The sequence below is a fragment of the Gorilla gorilla genome, chromosome 1, assembly GCF_029281585.2.
Source record: "Gorilla gorilla gorilla isolate KB3781 chromosome 1, NHGRI_mGorGor1-v2.1_pri, whole genome shotgun sequence".
NCBI classification, from domain to species: Eukaryota; Metazoa; Chordata; class Mammalia; order Primates; family Hominidae; genus Gorilla; species Gorilla gorilla.
Window position 1 is genome coordinate 99,043,018 of NC_073224.2, and position 19,361 is coordinate 99,062,378.

Genomic DNA, 19,361 nt, shown 5'->3' on the forward strand with positions numbered 1-19,361 from the left:
TTAGTTCTGGCATGCCCCAACTTGGCACTGTATATTGTATTCCATTCAAGACATTGAACACGGTTCACAGAGATGACTCTTGCTCTGCATCTGGCAAAATAGGCTTCAGTATGTTACCACCTGTGGAATCTCCATGTTAAGGGTTTACCTGGTTGATCCAAGAGGCATTTACATGTATGTCTAATGCTGTTTCTTTCTGATACCTGTGACTCCATCCTGTTGGTGGCAAAATATCCTTGCACAAAAAGTATTGTTATCTCTCACTTTGATCAAACCTACAAACACATAATTTTATTTCTGCCACTATTGCCTTAATTTTTAAGTTACTTTCCCCGCCCCCCACCAAGTATCTATTAAGCCTCTTAATCTCCGGTCACAGTGCCTACTGTGCATTCAAGTTTAGCTATGCTTCCAGGATATGCCTATTCACTTGTAAATTACTGCCATCTGTCAAATACAGAGTAGCACCCACATGAAACATGTTAGCCATCTTAGAGGATTTGTTGCCACCTCTGTGGCCCACGCACCTCATTACTGCTGCTTTCCACCTGCACCTTTTATACCAACTGTGAATTTTACCTCATACCATTTGGTAACACCTTAAGAAATATTGATTCTTAACTGAAGAGGCCACATTTCCATAGAGGGTATATAGAAATCAGTGAAGGGATATGGATTATTTTGAAAGATCTCCTTGATGTCTATGAAAAACTTGTACCTACCACCAATTTACCATCAACTTTTTCATGATCCTATCTGTACTCCTTTCCTTAATTCCCTCCCATCCACAAAATTTCTATAGCTTCCAGGTTGGTCAGAATGGGAAGGAATTATAGGCCATCTAGAAACCCATTCAGTAGGCAAGATTTGATGATCAGTGACTAGCTTTGGTCCTGGGAAAGAGTAACTTACACTTTCAAACACATACAAACCATTTGTCTATGCAGAAAGTTAAAGTAGTATTGTTTTCAACACTTTAAGATGAGAGAGGCCATAAAACCTAGTTTCTTATAATGAATCTTTAAAAAGTACGTAAATAGCATATGTTTATTGTAAGAATACCAGAATACACAGATAAGCAAAATGAGGAAAATAAAAATCAGCTTTAATTAGATTTTTTGGATATAATTACAGTAACTCTGTGGTGCTAATTGTCTCAGACACTTTTTAATTGGAGAGCATGGGATAATGTGCAGCAGATAAAGTGCACTCTGCAGCCACTTTTTCCTTTCCTTTTCTTTTTTTTTTTTTTTTTTTTTGAGACGGAGTCTTGCTCTGTCACCCAAGCTGGAGTGCAGTGGCACGATCTCGGCTCACTGCAAGCTCCGCCTCCCGGGTTTGCACCATTCTCCTGCCTCAGCCTCCCAAACAGCTGGGACTACAGGCGCCTGCCACCACGCCCGGCTAATTTTTTGAATTTTTAGTTGAGACGGGGTTTCACCGTGTTAGCCAGGATGGTCTTGATCTCCTGACCTCGTGATCCGCCCACCTCAGCCTCCCAAAGTGCTGAGATTACAGGCGTGAGCCACCGCGCCCAGCCCACTTTTTTCTTAATCATATATCCTAGACATCTTATCTTGCTATTAAATATTATTCCACAGAATTATTTTAATGGCTGTTTGGTTTTCCACAGCATTTGACACATAACTTATTTTTAACACACATCTCTCCTTGTGATATATTTTTAGTATTTTATTTTTACATTATTATAAGCAAGGCTTTAATGACCATCACATATAAATATTAGCATGTCTCAAAGTAAAACTATGATAATAGTGAGAATAAAATGTTAAGTATCCAATTGTTAAAAATTCAATGTTAAGTATTCAGGTAAATGTTAAGTACCTGAACAGGTAACATTGAGTCTATGAATATTTTCAGTCAGTCCCTCATTTATAAGCACCTGTGATTTTTTGGTTTAGAGTTTCATCCTGCATAAGGTTCACTGATGAGACAACATCTACTGGGACTACATCTAATCAAAGTGAGCATGATAATAGGTGTTCACATAACACGTGCTTTGCTTTGTGTGAGATAACTGTATTAGGATCAGCCTGGGGTACAAAAAGCAATGCAGATTAGAAATAGGCAATGTTGTGATTACTGATTAGAAAGATGGCAATGTTTTCAGCAATATAGTGCAAGTGTTTTGAAGTTTAGTAAAATCTCATTCTAGAAAGTCATCGAATGACTATGAAAAATTTTACTTAAGAAATATGAGCTATTGAAACAATGGCCTTATTATTTTAAGAACCTTGAGAAGCAATATATCAAGATAATAGGGCACAATGTTTAAGAGCCAGACTGTGGAACTGGGCTGCCTGGGTTTGAATCCCAGATCTGTTACTACTAGAAATTGATTAAGCTGATCTTGGTCATTTTACTGGCTGCTATGGTCTGAATGTTTGTGTCCTGGCAAAATTCTTATGTTGATACTTAATCCTCAATGCAATAGTAATAAAAGGTACCCACCTTTTATTACATGACCTTTTAGGGGTCATGAGTGTGGAACTCTTATGAAAAGGATTAGTCTCCTTGTAAAAGAGGCTTGAGGGAGCTTGTTTGCTCATGTGAAGACACATAGAGGACACCATCTATGAGAAACAGGCCCTCATCAGACACTGAATCTACTGGTGCCTTGATCTTAAACTTCCCAGCCTCTTGAACTATGAGTGATAAATTTATGTTGTTTATAAATTTCTCAGTCTAAGGTATTCTTTATAGCAGCCCCAATGGACTAAGACACTTACCATTGCTAGTGCCTCAATTTCCTTACTCATGTGAAAGGGGATAGTGCCAATTCAGAAACTTGCTGAAGGTAATAAATAACTCTGTAAGCACGAGGCACTTAGAACTGTGTCTGACTCATTGCAACCCATATGTAAATGCTAGGTATCATAATGAGGGTCAAGATACAAAATTTCTCTGACATTGAGAGGATCAGCTATAATTGTTTTAGCCCTTCCAGGACAAAGATAATGGTTAAACATAGTGGCACTATTCTACTTCCTTTTTTGCTAATTATACAAAACCTATTCTGAAAAGCACATTTCATCACCTGCTCAGAGTCTCCAGTTGGTGACCAAGAGTACATCTCTTTTCGAATAGCCGGATTAGGTCCTCATGCTGCTGTGGTCGTTGCTGGTCATCTTTGGTGAGTTCAATAATTTGACTGAGAAGTGAGGTGGCAGCTGAATGAGGTCTACTGCTCCCAAAAGGTTGGAGGTTTTATCGGAGCCCAGGGACTGGTGGGGATGCTCAGGTCCTGCCTGCAGCTTGGGCTTCAAAGGCAGATGCAAAGAAGTAGGCTGAGGACAGTGAATTTGCAGCACATCCATTAAGCATTAAGCACAATGCTTAATGTTCAAGGTGGACCACTTTACCATTTGCTGGTCATGAATTGCTATTTTGATATCTTAGATCTCATTGAGTAATATAATGTTCTCATAGTAAAATGTTCATAATATTAGCATTTAGCAATGCCCTTCTCCTCCATGAACACCAATTATTCAATTGTTATCTGTAAGATTTGGGTTCAGCAGATGCATTGAGACCCTTTGCTAATATTCCTCTGTTTAATCGTGGACAACGAGGGAGATGACAGCTGCTGCTAGAAAATAAGATTCCTGGGTGAGTGCAGTGGCTCATACCTGTAATCCTAGCACTTTGGGAGTCCAAGGTTGGTGGATCACTTGAGGTCAGAGTTTGAGACCACCCCGGCCAACATGGTGAAACCTCATCTCTACTAAAAATACAAAAATTAGCCAGGCGTGGTGGTGGGCACCTGTAATTCCAGCTACTCGGGAAGCTGAGGCAGGAGAATTGCTTGAACCCGGGAGGTGGAGGTTGTGGTGAGCCAAGATCGCACCATTGTACTCCAGCCTGGGTGAGAGAGTAAATAAGATCCCTTTCTCTATGCTGTGTAGGCACTAAATAAATATTTGTTATTGGAATAAAAGGGCTCTAACGTGAAATATGGCCATAGGAAAGAGACTGATTTGTTGATTTCTTGGAACTCTCACATGTATGTTTCCTGATGAGCCCTTTGTGATCGTGTTGTCATGTCTATCTACCACTTGAAAAGTCAGAGTGTGAGATAGAGTGGTGGGGATGGTGGAAGGAAAATGAAATCAAGGAGAGTCACTAAATATCCAACATGGGTATTCTCGACAATCCCTTTAGTCAAGCATTGGGTTTGCAACTTGCCTTTTGACTACAATGGATGACAGTTAGATGTGTGCTCGAGGGAGATTGAATTGTTAGTAATAAGAGATTAGGGAAATAGAAAAGAAAGGGAAAATGGAAAGAAGTTTTTGAGCAATTTACCAGAGTAATATAAATTTATAAATTATGAGGGCAAATGCTGTGTGCTAATCTCTGGCTTTTGATCTCCTCACAGATGCAGTCACTGAACAGGCAGGTGAGTCCTCCTTGTCTTTGTTGTTCTTGGTCTCTGGCATATCAGTCACCCCGCTACCCCAGGATTCTATAGAGGTGGCTCTGGAAAGCCTGTGAAGATGTCCTAATATTACTGCCCTCTAGGCTGACATGTTCTGAGGTCACACAGCCTGTTTCCAACACCACTTGCATGTCTGGGTGACCAGGTACCACCTAGCCTTCTCAAGACCCCACATGCTTGCCTGTTCCTTAAAAGCCTGGCTTTAAGAAGGGCAGTAACATGCAGATTGAAGAGAAGAACAATTTGGAGAGAATTGTTTTCCTGCCCATAGGACTGTAATGCCTCATTATTGTCTGGCTGAATGCTGAATGTTTTTACAGCTCTGAAAACAGCTATTTATAGAGGAATGTGTCAGAACTACAAACTTCTGCAGGGTCAGAATAAATATGTGTCCTCATTGCTTCTCTAGCTCTAGCTCAGGAATCAGCAAGCTTTTCCTGTAAAAGGCAAGAGAGTAAATAGGCTAAGCTTTTCAGGTGTGTGCCGTAACTACTCAATGCCATTGCTGTGGTAGCAGGAAAACAACCATAGACCATATGTAAATGAATGAGGATTGCTGTGTTCCAATAACGTTTTATTTACCAAAACAGTGTTGGCCAGCTCACAGGCCATAATTTGCCAACCCGTGCTCTAGATTTAGTATTTAGTTTTGATTTTTTAAAAATGCATGTATTACTGTTCTAATCATAAAGAGTGAAATAAAATTAGCTTTATTATTTTATTTTATTTTCTAATAAAATTTTATTTTATTTCTAATAAAATTTTATTTTATTTCTAATAAAATTAGAAAGCTAATTTTATTTCACTCTTTCTGAGTTAAATCTGTGCTCAGTGAAGGAAGTCAATGGGAAAAATATTTTATTCTATATACAGAATCTTCACATGAGCCAAGACAAAATCTAAAGAAAGGGAGACTTGTTCCCTTGCCCATTGAATGCTGGCTACCACGTGGAAGGGGCCCTTTGGGCTCTAAGGAAGAGTGTGGGAAAAGCAGATCCTGCTGTCACCTTGAATGGAACAAGAGTGTCCAGGGAGACATTCAGGGGTCCTACCTGGAACTTGCTCAGGAGCAAGTCTGGTCTCTTGCATTCATTCTGTCCCACATAAGGTCCCGGAGTCCCACCCTGTGATACCCATCACTCCACTGTCTGTCTGGATGGAAATTAGAGGAAACCTCGATCAATATTCAGGAGGTTTCTGACCATCAGTGGAATCATGCCAAGACAGCAGGCTCCCTGAAGTGAATCACCTACGACCATTCAGAGAACAGGGCAACAGCCACTTCATTCTCTTTCCTTTCCTTTAGCAAGAGTTTCTCAGAAAACTGAGATGTTCTTCAGAAGTTTGAGATCTTTTCTTTTTAAAAAGAGTAAGAGAGAACTTAGTTCAGCATGATGTACTGGAAAGAGCAGGACTTACATAGCCAGAAAGACCAAATTGAAATCATGGCTTTGCTATATACCTGCTATGTCGGCTGGGCAGTCACTTGGCCTCTGAACCCCAGTCTTGGCTCTGGGGAAAAGTTTCTGGCCTGTTGAGAATTACAATCCCCTGCAAGGTTTGAAAAGGCTATTCAGCAGAGCCGCTGAAAAGGTCTTTCTGTCCCCATCCATTGCCTCAATGCAGTCTTCCACCCTATTTCCTCTTTTCAGCCCCACCCATACACTGCACTCACCACCTGGGACTTTGCCCTTGCAAAGCTTTGAGAAATACCGTTTGCTTTTAGTTTTTGCTGTTGCTCTGGTAAAGATATTTTTCACTGAAATTCTTGTGAAAAAACATTATTCAGTCCTGTACATCTTGCTCTGAGTTAAATCTTTGTGCTCCTATTTATTTGCTCTGCCTAAGAACTTCTCGTTCACAACCTACCCTTCTCCCTGCCCCCTACCACTGTCCCTCCACTGCAGTTCTCCTCTGTACCCTCTGGGGGTCAGCATGATTCTATTGGGCACCTCTGCAGGTAGAGCCACTCTCAGCCAGTTTCTGGAGGATTTGGAACTCCCTGAGGATGAACAAGTCAGCTTTGGGACTTGTTACCCTCCCCTTCTAGGGCCTCTGACTCCTTGTACCCTGCTAATGGTGCATACAGATTAGAACTCTTGAGGTTGCACCACAATGACAGCCAGTGTAGAGCCAGCACACTTCTGCTGAGGCCTTCGAACTGCCAGGTGGTTGGCAGTGGAGCCATCACAGCCATGCTAGAAGCAAGTGGATACAAACTGTCACACAAACCCATTATGACTCTTTGGGGTTCCCTGATATGAAACTATGAACCAACTTATGTCTACCCTATAGGTAAGGACATCACTCTCAGAGGGTTTGACTTCAAGTCACCTTCATTTATTCAGTATTCCCGAGTCCACCCCATCTCACAGACCTGAAACCCATTATTTTGGTTGCTCTTGAAGTGCAGTTATGATGACCTCTTATTCCTCCTCAGCCATCATTAGCTTCTGCAACAAAGACATCCCCCATCAAGACTGTGAGATTTGTGGCTCACTGAGTGGTCCATAAATGCCAGCACCATTGTGTGCTTCTCTCACAGAATCCTTAAGACTGCCTGATGAGAGGCAAATGATCTTTGTTGTTCCATTTCTCAGTTGAGAAACTGTAACTGAACACAGGTCCAGCTGCTCACTGCTTGCAAAGTCCAATTAACAAGAGAGAGATCTGGTAGAAAGAAAGTGACTTTTTAATTCCAAAACATAGCTGAGGGGAAGTAGTACAGGCTTCTGCCTTGAGGGTACCACTTCTACTTCTGGGGCAGAAGGCAAGGGCTTTTAAAGGGGGACTTGGTGTGAACAGCATGCAGGGGAGGGAGCGAGGAGGTGCAAGTCTACATGACTTGCTTTGGATGTCATCTGTCAAGTGATTTGGCTTGGCACCAGTGTGGGCAGAACCAGGTTGTAAATTGAGGCAATCTTCTGGTGAGAGAGAGTTCTAGAGGCACCCGGTTTGCTTCGAGTTTCTGTCTCTGGAACCTCTTAAGTAAACACATAGCTAGATATGCTTTCAGTGCAAGGAGTGGATGATGGAGAGAAGGTAAAAATTATAAGTGCATGAAAAAGGTAAAAATACTTCTTCTTTTTTTCTTAGAAAAATGGGATACTTGGTTACAAAACCAAAGTCCAAAGAGTAAAGTGCTTTGTCCAGTATCACACAGCTAATAGTAGTAGACTTGGATTCAAAACAGTGTGATCTGGCTCTTCACAACTAGGTTAAACGTTGTGAGAACTGAAATCAATCAGTATCTCCTGGTGGTGACGATGACTCTCTCTGGCTGCAAGTTCACTTCCAGGCCTCCGAGCTTTAGCATCTCTCCCCAGTGGATTCCTCTCGGAGCTGCAAGCCGGCTCACCCTGCTGCTCCCACTTGCTGGTCTGCTGTTATGGACTCAAGATCATCCACTCCTCACTGCTCTCCATCCTTTGGCTTGCTCTTGGGGCAGTCTGCCTCTTACCATGCAGTGTGAGGATATGAATAATTCCTAACGACCAACTCAAAGTCTCACTTTGTCAGTGGCAGCCAGAGCCAGTGAGGCTGCCTGTCATGCCCTTTGCAACAGTGTCTCTAATCATGACTCGTCTTCCTATCCCCAGTGGTGTTCTCTACAGGAATCTTTCCTGTTTGTGGAGGAAGACTGTATCAGTGGTTTAAAAGTTGGCTTGATTCCGAGTCCCACGGTGGCGTTTCCATGAGATCTAGTATCTATTTGCAAAGGAGGCCACAAATCTTGAATTAAGTTAATTGTTTCTCCAACCAACCTTTTCTGCCCTGCTAAATATATATATATATATATATATATATATATATATATATATATAATCAGATTGTTCCCCAATGTCTAACAAGTAATTCCGGTTCTGCTGAAATAGCCAGTAGCGAACCATACATTTTGCCAAAACTTGTACCTCCAAATGCCACAGATTTCCTGTGGCTTTTTGGCTGTAGCTCTGCAGTAGTATTTTATGAGTCACCACATCTCTTATTTTATTGCCTTCTGCTTCCTTCTACTACACATCAGACAGTCATGATACAATTGAATAGTGACAGGAAAGATTTTTATTTGAGATATAACTTAATTCCTTACTTTGTGGTCAGAATCCTCTACTATAATCATAAAATATGAAGATGTCATAGACACAAAACATAGTCTGGTACCATAAATAAATGAAGTGACGGAGTCAAAATTAGAGAACCTGTGACCAATCTAAGGAAAACAACCTCTGGGGAGGACATTTGTCTTTGGCAATAGCTTTTTTCTTTATATGATCAGTCTCTAGGAACTAAGCCTTGGATTAAAAATAATCTCTACTTCACTGAATGGAGGAGAAAAATTTTCTGAAGGCATTCAAGTGGAGAATTCAAGTAGATAGTTAAAGATACTGGATCTTATTCCAGTAACTGACATATTCCCAATAATCTACGCCACTTGATGGTTTTATCTGGTGAGGCAAGAAGAGGGGATGGGACCTGAATTTATAACACAGTATAGAGCTCTGAGGGCTGGATGACGGCATGGAGGATGAAAAAATAAAGTGCCCACTAAGGACAATGGTTTCCCTGTGTGGTGTCACCGATGGAGAAGGCTGAAGATGAGGTGTTTATCAGAACACTCCTTCATGAACATTAAAAAACCATGTTTACCTTGACACCCCTGCAATAGACTGAATGTTTGTATCTCCCTCAAATTCATATGTTGAAACCCTAATCCCAGCGTGATGGTATTTGTAGGTGGGGCCTTTGGGAGGTAATAAGGTCATGACGGTGGAACCCTCATGAATAGGACTAATGCTTTTATAAGAAGAGGCCAGAGAGTTAGCTGATTAGTTTTCCATCATGTGACGGTAGAGCGAAAAGTTGGCAGTCTGCAGCCCAGAAGATGGCCGTCATCACAACCTGACAATGCTGGCACCCTGACCTCAGACTTTCAACCTCCAGCATTGTGAGAAATAAATCTCTGTTATTGATAAGCCACTCAGTTTATGGAATTTTGTGATAGCAGCACAAGCTAAGATATCCCCTCAGGAAACATGGGATGAAACTCTCAGTAATTAAGGCATGGATTGGAACTTCCATCTTGTTTAAAGAAGTAGAGGCTATGCCTGAGACCACCTCACTGCCAATGGGGTCTGTCTGGGTTCTCTGCAGAAATGGCAAATCCGGTTTTCCTCCTTCTCTTGCAGATTCGCTGACCCTTGTGGCGCCCTCTTCTGTCTTCGAAGGAGACAGCATCGTTCTGAAATGCCAGGGAGAACAGAACTGGAAAATTCAGAAGATGGCTTACCACAAGGATAACAAAGAGTTATCTGTTTTCAAAAAATTATCAGATTTCCTTATCCAAAGTGCAGTTTTAAGTGACAGTGGTAACTATTTCTGTAGTACCAAAGGACAACTCCTTTTCTGGGATAAAACTTCAAATATAGTAAAGATAAAAGTCCAAGGTAAAACCCTCACTTCTGTGGGATGGGCTGGGTGAGAGACCACGGCCGCAAGGCAGGGTGGGTACTGGGTAGGGGAAAGCTGCTCATGGGCTAAATATAGACAGGAGTGCTTGTGGTTTGACCATCAAAGGAGCCATGAAGGGTGAGAGGTGTCTAGCTCTGAATGTCCTGTTTGCTGGGGTTGCTTCTTGCCAGAGGCTTTTCAGCAGGAATCTTAGCTGTCACTGCTTTGGGGACTATTGTGATCCTTCTCTCTAGAGCTCTTTCAACATCCTGTGCTGACTGCCAGCTCCTTCCACCCCATCGAAGGGGGTCCAGTGAGCCTGAAATGTGAGACCCGGCGCTCTCCACAGAGGTTGGATGTTCAACTCCAGTTCTGCTTCTTCAGAGAAAACCAGGTCCTGGGGTCAGGCTGGAGCAGCTCTCCGGAGCTCCAGATTTCTGCCGTGTGGAGTGAAGACACAGGGTCTTACTGGTGCGAGGCAGAAACGGTGACTCACAGGATCAGAAAACAGAGCCTCCAATCCCAGATTCACGTGCAGAGCAAGTATCAGTGAGGCTGAGCCTGGAGAAAAAAAGATAGGAGTGTTATAGCTTCAGCTTGGACTACTAGTCTGTTTCTTTGTTCAACTCCTGTCCTTGAGGAAAGTGAAAATTAAGCTAGAAAAACCCTCCAGGTTGCGGCCGGGCGCGGTGGCTCACGCCTGTAATCCCAGCACTTTGGGAGGCTGAGACGGGCAGATCATGAGGTCAGGAGATAGAGACCATCCTGGCTAACACGGTGAAACCCCGTCTCTACTAAAAATACAAAAAATTAGCCGGGCTTGGTGGGGGGCGCCTGTAGTCCCAGCTACTAGGGAGGCTGAGGCAGGAGAAAGGCGTGAACCTGGGAGGTGGAGCTTGCAGTGAGCCGAGATCACGCTACTGCAGTCCAGCCTGGGCGACAGGGCGAGACTCCGTCTCAAAAAAACAAAACAAAACAAAACGAAAAACCCTCCAGATTGCTCCTGGCTTCCTACTTCATAAGAATCAGAAATGCACTAAGCCCCTTAAAATCTTTCTTTTTTTGTTGTTAGTTAAGTAATATTCATTGATCAAGACTCCATTGATCACTGACTGTATGCCTTGGCATTTAGTAGTGGGTGGGACACTTCAAAAGGCAAACCACCTGCTGTCTAATGGCTCTCCAAATGTCTCCACATGATGAGATTGCAACACAAATTGACTTATTAGAAGGCAATGTAGCATCAGGAAAAGCAGATGTGAATGAACAGAGTGGTCAGAGGAGAAGTTGTATTTGGCTGAACCTTGAAATTAAAAATGATAGAGGAATTATTATTGGGACCGTTGTTAGGAATAATGACTTTTCCACTGCAAGACTGAAGATATCAGTGCCCCTCTATATTCTGTGCAAAAGGTGTCTTTGACTCATCCAAAAAATTGAACAGTTTCCTGTCTCATGGAGATCCATCACAGTCTTTAAATATTACTACCCATGAAATTGGCCAGGGTTAGGACATTCAAATATCTTTATCCACATTCCTGAAGGATAATTGTTATACATTCCCTACCTCCATAGGAATGCTTATAATGGATTATCTATACAATCTCCACATTCCCACATTTTGCATTAGGGAATGGAATCAGTCAAACCCTGTTCCCAGAGTTTCCCTTAGAGTTCTCACCTGTTGTCTTATATCCATCTAGGAATCCCCATCTCTAACGTAAGCTTGGAGATCCGGGCCCCCGGGGGACAGGTGACTGAAGGACAAAAACTGATCCTGCTCTGCTCAGTGGCTGGGGGTACAGGAAATGTCACATTCTCCTGGTACAGAGAGGCCACAGGAACCAGTATGGGAAAGAAAACCCAGCGTTCCCTGTCAGCAGACCTGGAGATCCCAGCTGTGAAAGAGAGTGATGCTGGCAAATATTACTGTAGAGCTGACAACGGCCATGTGCCTATCCAGAGCAAGGTGGTGAATATCCCTGTGAGAAGTGAGTGACACTCTCATTCATATCTTCCAGAAATCCCCAGACCAAGGTCATGATACACAGGAGTCCTGAGGAAATTTCAGGAGGCCCCAGGGATTAGTGCTGTGGAGAACCAAAAGCAATTTGAAAATGGGTTACGCTTGCAGGTTAGACTGCTGACCTGTTTCTTTTTGTGGAAGGAAATATAAAGAGGGCTGTAATCGATTATGAAGCATAAGCATTCTTGCAATCCTACGATAGGATAATAAAACATCTATTACATGAAACCTTTGGGCTCTGGGCCAGGGAGTGCCATGGATCTAAAAGGTTCATAGTGGTAACAGCCTGCTTCATTTTATGTCATCTCCTTCAAAGTGATTAGAGTGTTTCTAGCTTGCCGAAACTGCACCCAAAGGGAGACATTTGGAGCCATGTTATTGGTGATTTACTGGTGTGGAAAATTACCTGGTGTTGCAGCCAAGTAGCCATTTCCATTCTAACCCAGTCCTACAGTCCTGAACTGGGCTGAATAAACATACCTAAATATATGTTTAGAAATGCTCCTATGTATCAGTTTTCCCAGGAACAACTATAATATTATAGAAATCTTAAAATTATTTACTAATAAAAAATTATAGGATACAAAAGAAAAAAAAGAAATATGAAGAGGGCTGGATGGGCACAGGAAAACAATCAGATGAGAACAACAGATGACCGTGTCCGTAGGCAGCACCCAGAACTGATATTCCCCTCAAACGTCCAAATATATTGTTGAGAAAATTATCTCTAACTGTTCTAGTGGGAATGTGGGAATGGAAAATATGCAACAGCCATGGGGCCAGGCCCTTTGCTGAGCCCGCAGGTTGGGAGTTTGTGAATCTATTGAGGCATCACAAATCTTTTCTGATAGCCCCTCTGTGTCTGTCAGTTCCAGTGTCTCGCCCTGTCCTCACCCTCAGGTCTCCTGGGGCCCAGGCTGCAGTGGGGGACCTGCTGGAGCTTCACTGTGAGGCCCTGAGAGGCTCTCCCCCAATCTTGTACCAATTTTATCATGAGGATGTCACCCTTGGGAACAGCTCAGCCCCCTCTGGAGGAGGGGCCTCCTTCAACCTCTCTTTGACTGCAGAACATTCTGGAAACTACTCCTGTGAGGCCAACAACGGCCTGGGGGCCCAGTGCAGTGAGGCAGTGCCAGTCTCCATCTCAGGTGGGTGCGTGTTACCTGGATAGAGAGTTTGATGTCAATGGCTGTGTCTCACCAGCCTGGAGATGTCTGCTGTGTGTGAAGAGGGGAAAGGTGATCTCAGTGTCCAGTTGCTTCTCTTCTCCCCACACTAACCTGAAGAGTACAGACCACACTTCAATGATCTCTTACATGAATTTGTATTTAACATCCCTATATAGCATTTATAAGAAGGGCCCAAGTCTTAAACCTCTGGGGCTGAAGCACTGCTTTCTTTCCTCAGGACCTGATGGCTATAGAAGAGACCTCATGACAGCCGGAGTTCTCTGGGGACTGTTTGGTGTCCTTGGTTTCACTGGTGTTGCTTTGATGTTGTATGCCTTGTTCCACAAGATATCAGGTTGTATCTACCATTTGGATTCTCCATATTTTGCTATGACCTTTCCACTACTGATATAGACTGAAATTACAAAAAAAGAAGAGAGAAAAGAAAACTCTCCAAAAGCCAATAATTTCTTTTTATGCTTCATAATTCTGCAAGGCTCTGTGCAATGCTCAGTGTGGTCATACTGCTAATTATACAATATGTCACTGTTCCCTGTGCATAGTCACTTGAGATTAAATTATTTACACATTCTTTCCATGCTTGACTTTTAAAATGAAAAGTCTAATTCTTAATTGCCATTTAGTAATTTTCAATAGATATAATTAGCTTATGTACAATGGAGCAAAATGTAGTAAGGAGCTAGATTTAAAGGAACACAAAAAAAAATTTTTTTTTTTGAGACAGAGTCTCACTCTGTTGCCCAGGCTGGAGTGCAGTGGCACGATCTCGGCTCACTGCAAGCTCCGCCTCCTGGGTTCACACCATTCTCCTGCCTCAACCTCCCGAGTAGCTGGGACTACAGGCGCCCGCCACCACGCCCGGCCAATTTTTTGTATTTTTAGTAGAGACAGGGTTTCACCGTGTTAGCCAGGATGGTCTTAATCTCCTGACCTCTTGATCCGCCCGTCTTGGCCTCCCAAAGTGCTGGCATTACAGGCGTGAGCCACAGCGCCTGGCCAGGAGCACAAACAATTTAATGTGCTTTTTTTTCTTTTTATTTATCCATTTCTTTTTAGCCACATTTTTTATAAAAAGAGCGATGACTCCTTGAATTCTTGGATCCATGATATAGACCATAAGAAGCCATCTTCACCCACATGTCTGGCCATTGATGCTGGCCATAGTTTGCAGTTTCAGCTGAGAGTCAACTAGAGCACATATACGCAGCCTCTCAACATGGCCTGGATTTCCTCACAGCATGATGACCTTAAAGTAGTCAGACTTTTCACATGTTGATTCAGGCTCCAAAAAGCAAGTGTGATAATGAAGCTGCAATACATTTAATCAATGAATTTCAAAAAGTATGATGTTGTGTCACTTCTACAACAATTTTATTATGTCCTAGTGCTTCAAACTTGCCTAGGTATCAGTGAAGAGGGCATAGACTTCACCTCTAAATGGGAGAACTGTCAAAGAATTTTAAGCCATATTTTTAAAATTTCCACATATAACACCATGAGTTTGAATCTGCTATGTCTCCAAACCCCACAACACTGTCAAAAGCACAAGCTTCTTGGCTGTCCTCTCTGGAATCAGCAAATGCTCCATGGAACAAATGATTTCAGAAGTTAGGTTTTTCTCCCTGAGCCCCTTCTCGTCTTTTGTTGAAGATTTTTGTGTCTGTGTTCATCAGGGATATCGGCCAGTAGTTTTCTTTTTTGGTTGTATTCATGTCTGATTTTGGTATCAGGGTAATTCTATCCTTGTAGAATGGGTTAGAGAGAATTGCCTTCTCTTCAATTTTTCTGGAATGGTTTGAGGAGGATTGGTATTAATTCTTTATACATTTGGTAGAATTTGACAGTAAATCCATCCAGTCCTCGGCTTTTCTTTGTTAGAAAGCTGATTATTAATGGTTCAATCTTGCCACTCATTATTGGTTTATTCGGGTTTTCTATTTCTGCCTGATTCAATCTTGGTAAATTGTATGTTTCCAGGAATTTATCCATCTCCTGTAGATTTTCCTGTTCATTTGTAATAATCTCTGATGATCTTTTTTATTTGATATCAGTTGTAATGTCTGCTTTTTCATTTCTGATTATGTTTATTTGGGTCTTCTTTTCTTGGTTAGTCTAGCTAGCAGTTTATCAATTTTGTTGATCTTTTCAAAGGACCAGCTTTTGTTTTATTGATCCTTTGTATTTTTTTTAGTCTCTATTTAATTTAGTTGTGCTCTGACTGTTATCATTTCTTTCCTTTTGCTAATTTTTAATTTAGTTTGTTCTTGGTTTTCTAGTTCCTTGAGGTGCTTCATTAGATTGCTAATTTGAATTCTTTCTACGTTTTTGTTGTAGGTGTTTATTGCTATAAACTTTCCTCTTAGCACTACTTTGCTGTATCCCACAGGTTTTAGTACGTTACGTTTCAATTTTCATTTGTTTCAAATATGTTTGATTTCCATCTTAATTTCTTCATTGACCCAATGGTTGTTTAGCAGCATGTTGTTTAATTTCCACTTATTTGTACAGTTTTCAAAATTTATCTTGGTATTGATTTCTAGCTTCATTTCCTTGTGGTCTGAGAAGATACTTGATATGATTTTGGTTTTAATAATTTGTTGAGACTTGTTTGTGGCCTAACATGTGGTCTATTCTGGAGAATGTTCCATGTACAAGTGAGAAAAATGTGTATTCTGTAGTTGTTGAACAAAATGTTCTGTAAATGCCTGTTAAGGCTATTTGGTTTAAAGTACAGTTTAATTTCAATGTTTCTTTGTTGATTTACTGTTCAGATGATCTGTCTAATGCTGAGTGAAGTGTTGAATTACCCCACTATTATTGTATCAAAGTCTATCTCTATTTTTTCTTTAAGCAATATTTACTTTATGATTTTGCGTGCTCAAGTGTTGAGTACATATATATCCTCTATATTCTCTTGCTGGATTGATCCCTTTATTTTTGTGTTTTTTTTTCACCGTTATTTATTTATTTATTTATTATTTTGAGGCGGAGTCTTGCTCTGTCGCCAGGCTGGAGTTCACTGGCACAATCTCTGCTCACTGCAACCTCCGCCTCCTGGGTTCAAGTGATTCTTCTGCCTCAGCCTCCCAAGTAGCTGGGACTACAGGCGCGTGCCACCACGCCCAGCTATTTTTTGCTTTTTTTTTTTTTTTTGAGACGAAGTCTCGCACTATCACCCAGGCTGGAGTGCAGTGGCACGATATCGGCTCACTGCGAGTTCAGCCTCCCGAGTTCACTCCATTCTCCTGCCTCAGCCTCCCGAGTAGCTGGGATTATAGGTGCCTGCTACCCTGCTCGGATAATTTTTTGTATTTTCAGTAGAGACGGGGTTTCACCATGTTGGCCAGGATGTTCTCGGTCTCTTGACTTCCTGATCTGCCCGCCTTGGCCTCCCAAAGTGCTGGGATTACAGGCATGAGCCACCGTGCCCAGCCTACTGTTTTTGACTTAGTCTGTTTTATCTGATATGAGTATAGCTACTGCTCATTTTTGGTTTCTGTTTGTGTGAACTATTTTTTTCCATCCTTTTACTTTCAGTCTATATATGTCTTTACAGGTAAAGTACGTTTCTTATAGGTAACACAGAGTTGGGTCACATTTTTAATATCCATTCAGCGAGTCTATAAATATATCTTTTCTTTGTTTGTTTGTTTTTGAGACGGAGTTTTCATTCTTGTCACCCAGGCTGGAGCACAATGGTGTGTTCTTGGCTCCCTGCAAATTCCACCTCCCGGGTTCAAGAGATTCTCTTGCCTCAGCCTCCTGAGTAGCTGGGATTACAGGCACCTGCCACCATGCCTGGCTAATTTATCTGTATTTTTAGTAGAGATGGGGTTTCACCATGTTGGCCAGGCTAGTCTCAAACTCGTGACCTCAAATGACCCTCCTGCCCCAGCCTCCCAAAGTGCTGGGATTACAGGCATGAGTCACGGCACCCCATCTATATATTTTAAGTAAAGAATTTAATCAATTTACATTCAAGGTTATTATTGATATGTGAAGTTTTCTTCCTGTCATATTGTTAATTGTTGTCTAGTTGTTTTGTGTATTCCTTGTTGTTTTTTCTCTTAGTGTGTATGTTCTACATCTAACAATCTTGGGGAATTTAAGTGGTTTGCAATGCTTACTCGGCCAGTACCTGACGACCAAGCCTCAAACCTAACTTTGTTGCACCTCCTGGCTTTACCTATGCATTTTCATGATGGTAAGTATTGTCCTTTTGCTTTCAGGTTTAGGACTCCCTTGAGCATTTCTTACAGGGCTGGGCTAGTGGTGATGAACTTTATCAGCTTTTGCTTATCTGGGAAAGATTTTATTTCTCCTTATTTATGAAGGATATTTTGCTGGATTTAGTTTCCTTCACTGGCACTTTATTTATTTTAGCACTTTGAATATTTCATATCATTCTCTCTTGGCCTGGAAGGTTGGAGTGTATTTTTTGTTTTGTTTTGTTTTGTTTTTCTTTATAGGTGACTAGAGGCTTTTCCCTTGCCATTTAAAAAATTCTGTCTTTGTATTTGACTTTAGACCGTTTTATTATAATGTGCCATGGAAAAGACCTTTTCACGTTGTATGTGCTTGGGGATCTCAGAGGTTTTGTATCTGGATGTCCAAATCTCTTGCTAGACTTTGGAAGTTTTCATCTATTATTTTATTAAATAGGTTTTCTAACCTTTTCATTCTGTCTTTGCCATCTGGGACCCCAATAATTCGAATACTTTTCCAAAAGTATTCAAAAATTTGCCAATTCTTGGTCCTCCAAGTGACTTAATCACATACCCGAAGTGGCTATGCTGGGCCAGGCAGGTGAAAGGGTTCTCAGGCCCCTGGGCAGCCAGCATGGTTTGGGCAATGGCAGTGGCAGTGGCAGGTCCACCCTCTGAGTCCCAAACAATGGATACTGGTGTTGGTAGTGGCTGTGATAGGTTGGGCAGGTCAGACTCCAGACCTGCAGATGGTGCATGCAGGTAGGTAGCAGTTGTGGTGATAGTGGCAGAATTGGTAAGCCCAACCTCAGGTCCCCTGGAGGAGTGTTAGGTGCCGTCGTAGTGGACTGGGCTGGGCAATTCCCTGGCCCCCAGGCTGTGCGCTCTGGCATGGTCAGGGGAAGGGCAAAACCATGCTGGGTGGGCTTATCCTCATGCTCCCTGATCCTCTCTGCTCTCTTTTCTCAGCAATTCTTCACTATCTTATTACCACTTCAATGTTTATAAACAGACTTTAAAACTCTTTTGCCCAGCCTTTCTAGTTGTCCTTAGTAGAAGATTGGTTCAAATGCATTCATTAACCATTACTGGAAGTTTGAAGGCATCTACCTTTTACAACCAACATATTCCTTAAGCTGCCGTGTCTTTTGGCATTTTCAGCATGACTATGTTTTAGTAACATATCATTTCTAATTTGTCAAGAATTTAGACAAATCAGAGTGATTTGTCATACTGAGCCCTATTAATATTTCACAAGTCAAAAAAATTACCAATGACCCAATTATTTTGTCAACCACATATGGCAGGTTTACATATATTATCTGTAACTATCAAAAGTTATTTTGAAGTGTACCTTTTTGGGGAGACAAGGTCTTGCTCTGTTGCCAAGGCTGGAGTGCAGTGACACGATCTTGGCTCACTGCAGTCTTGATCTGCCAGGCTCAAACCACCCTCCCACCTCAGTCTCCTGAGTAGCTGAAACTACGGGCGCATGTCACCATACCCAGCTAATTTTTTTGTAAAGATGGGGTTTTACAATGTTACCCAGGCTGGTCTCGAACTCCTGAGCTCAAGCGATCTGCCTGACTCAACCTCCCAAAGTGATGAGATTACAGGCGTGAGCCACCACTCCCAGCCTAAGTGTCTGTTTTCTATGTCTAACAACCTTGGGGAATTTAAGTGGGTTTTTTGTGCTCACTCAGCCAGTAGAGGGCAGACCAGAACCTGTATCTGCCTGACTACTATGCCTCAAACCTAACTGTTGCACCGCCTGGCTTTACCTATTCTCCTCCCATAAGTTTCACCTATGTCAGTAAGGTGTTATTTATTTTAACCTATCAGATACAGGACAAACATGGGGCACATCCGAATCTCAGTGATAGCTTTGAAGCTTTTGTAAAATGCTTTCTTACGCTTATCTACTACAACAGGTGAAATAAATTTTGGAACTCATTTTCTTCCACATAGTAAACATTTAAGCTAGTATTTTATTTTATTTTTTACTTCCAACGTTTATTTTAGGTTCAAGAGGT

The 19,361-nt window shown here is 41.9% G+C and overlaps 1 protein-coding gene across 2 annotated transcripts in view; it reads left to right on the plus strand.

Moving 5' to 3' along the window:
* The first annotated feature begins 3,024 nt into the window (after nucleotides 1-3,024).
* The window catches only part of FCRL2 (Fc receptor like 2), a 31,629-nt gene continuing 15,292 nt past the window's right edge, over nucleotides 3,025-19,361 (plus strand). For both annotated transcript variants that reach the window (XM_019024958.4, XM_063693845.1), the window contains exons 1-7: nucleotides 3,025-3,154; nucleotides 4,400-4,420; nucleotides 9,646-9,903; nucleotides 10,162-10,446; nucleotides 11,611-11,898; nucleotides 12,803-13,081; nucleotides 13,341-13,457. In XM_019024958.4, the coding sequence (XP_018880503.3) occupies nucleotides 3,124-3,154; nucleotides 4,400-4,420; nucleotides 9,646-9,903; nucleotides 10,162-10,446; nucleotides 11,611-11,898; nucleotides 12,803-13,081; nucleotides 13,341-13,457 (1,279 nt within the window). In that variant the 5' untranslated portion in view covers nucleotides 3,025-3,123. The remainder of the gene's footprint in view (nucleotides 3,155-4,399; nucleotides 4,421-9,645; nucleotides 9,904-10,161; nucleotides 10,447-11,610; nucleotides 11,899-12,802; nucleotides 13,082-13,340; nucleotides 13,458-19,361) is intronic.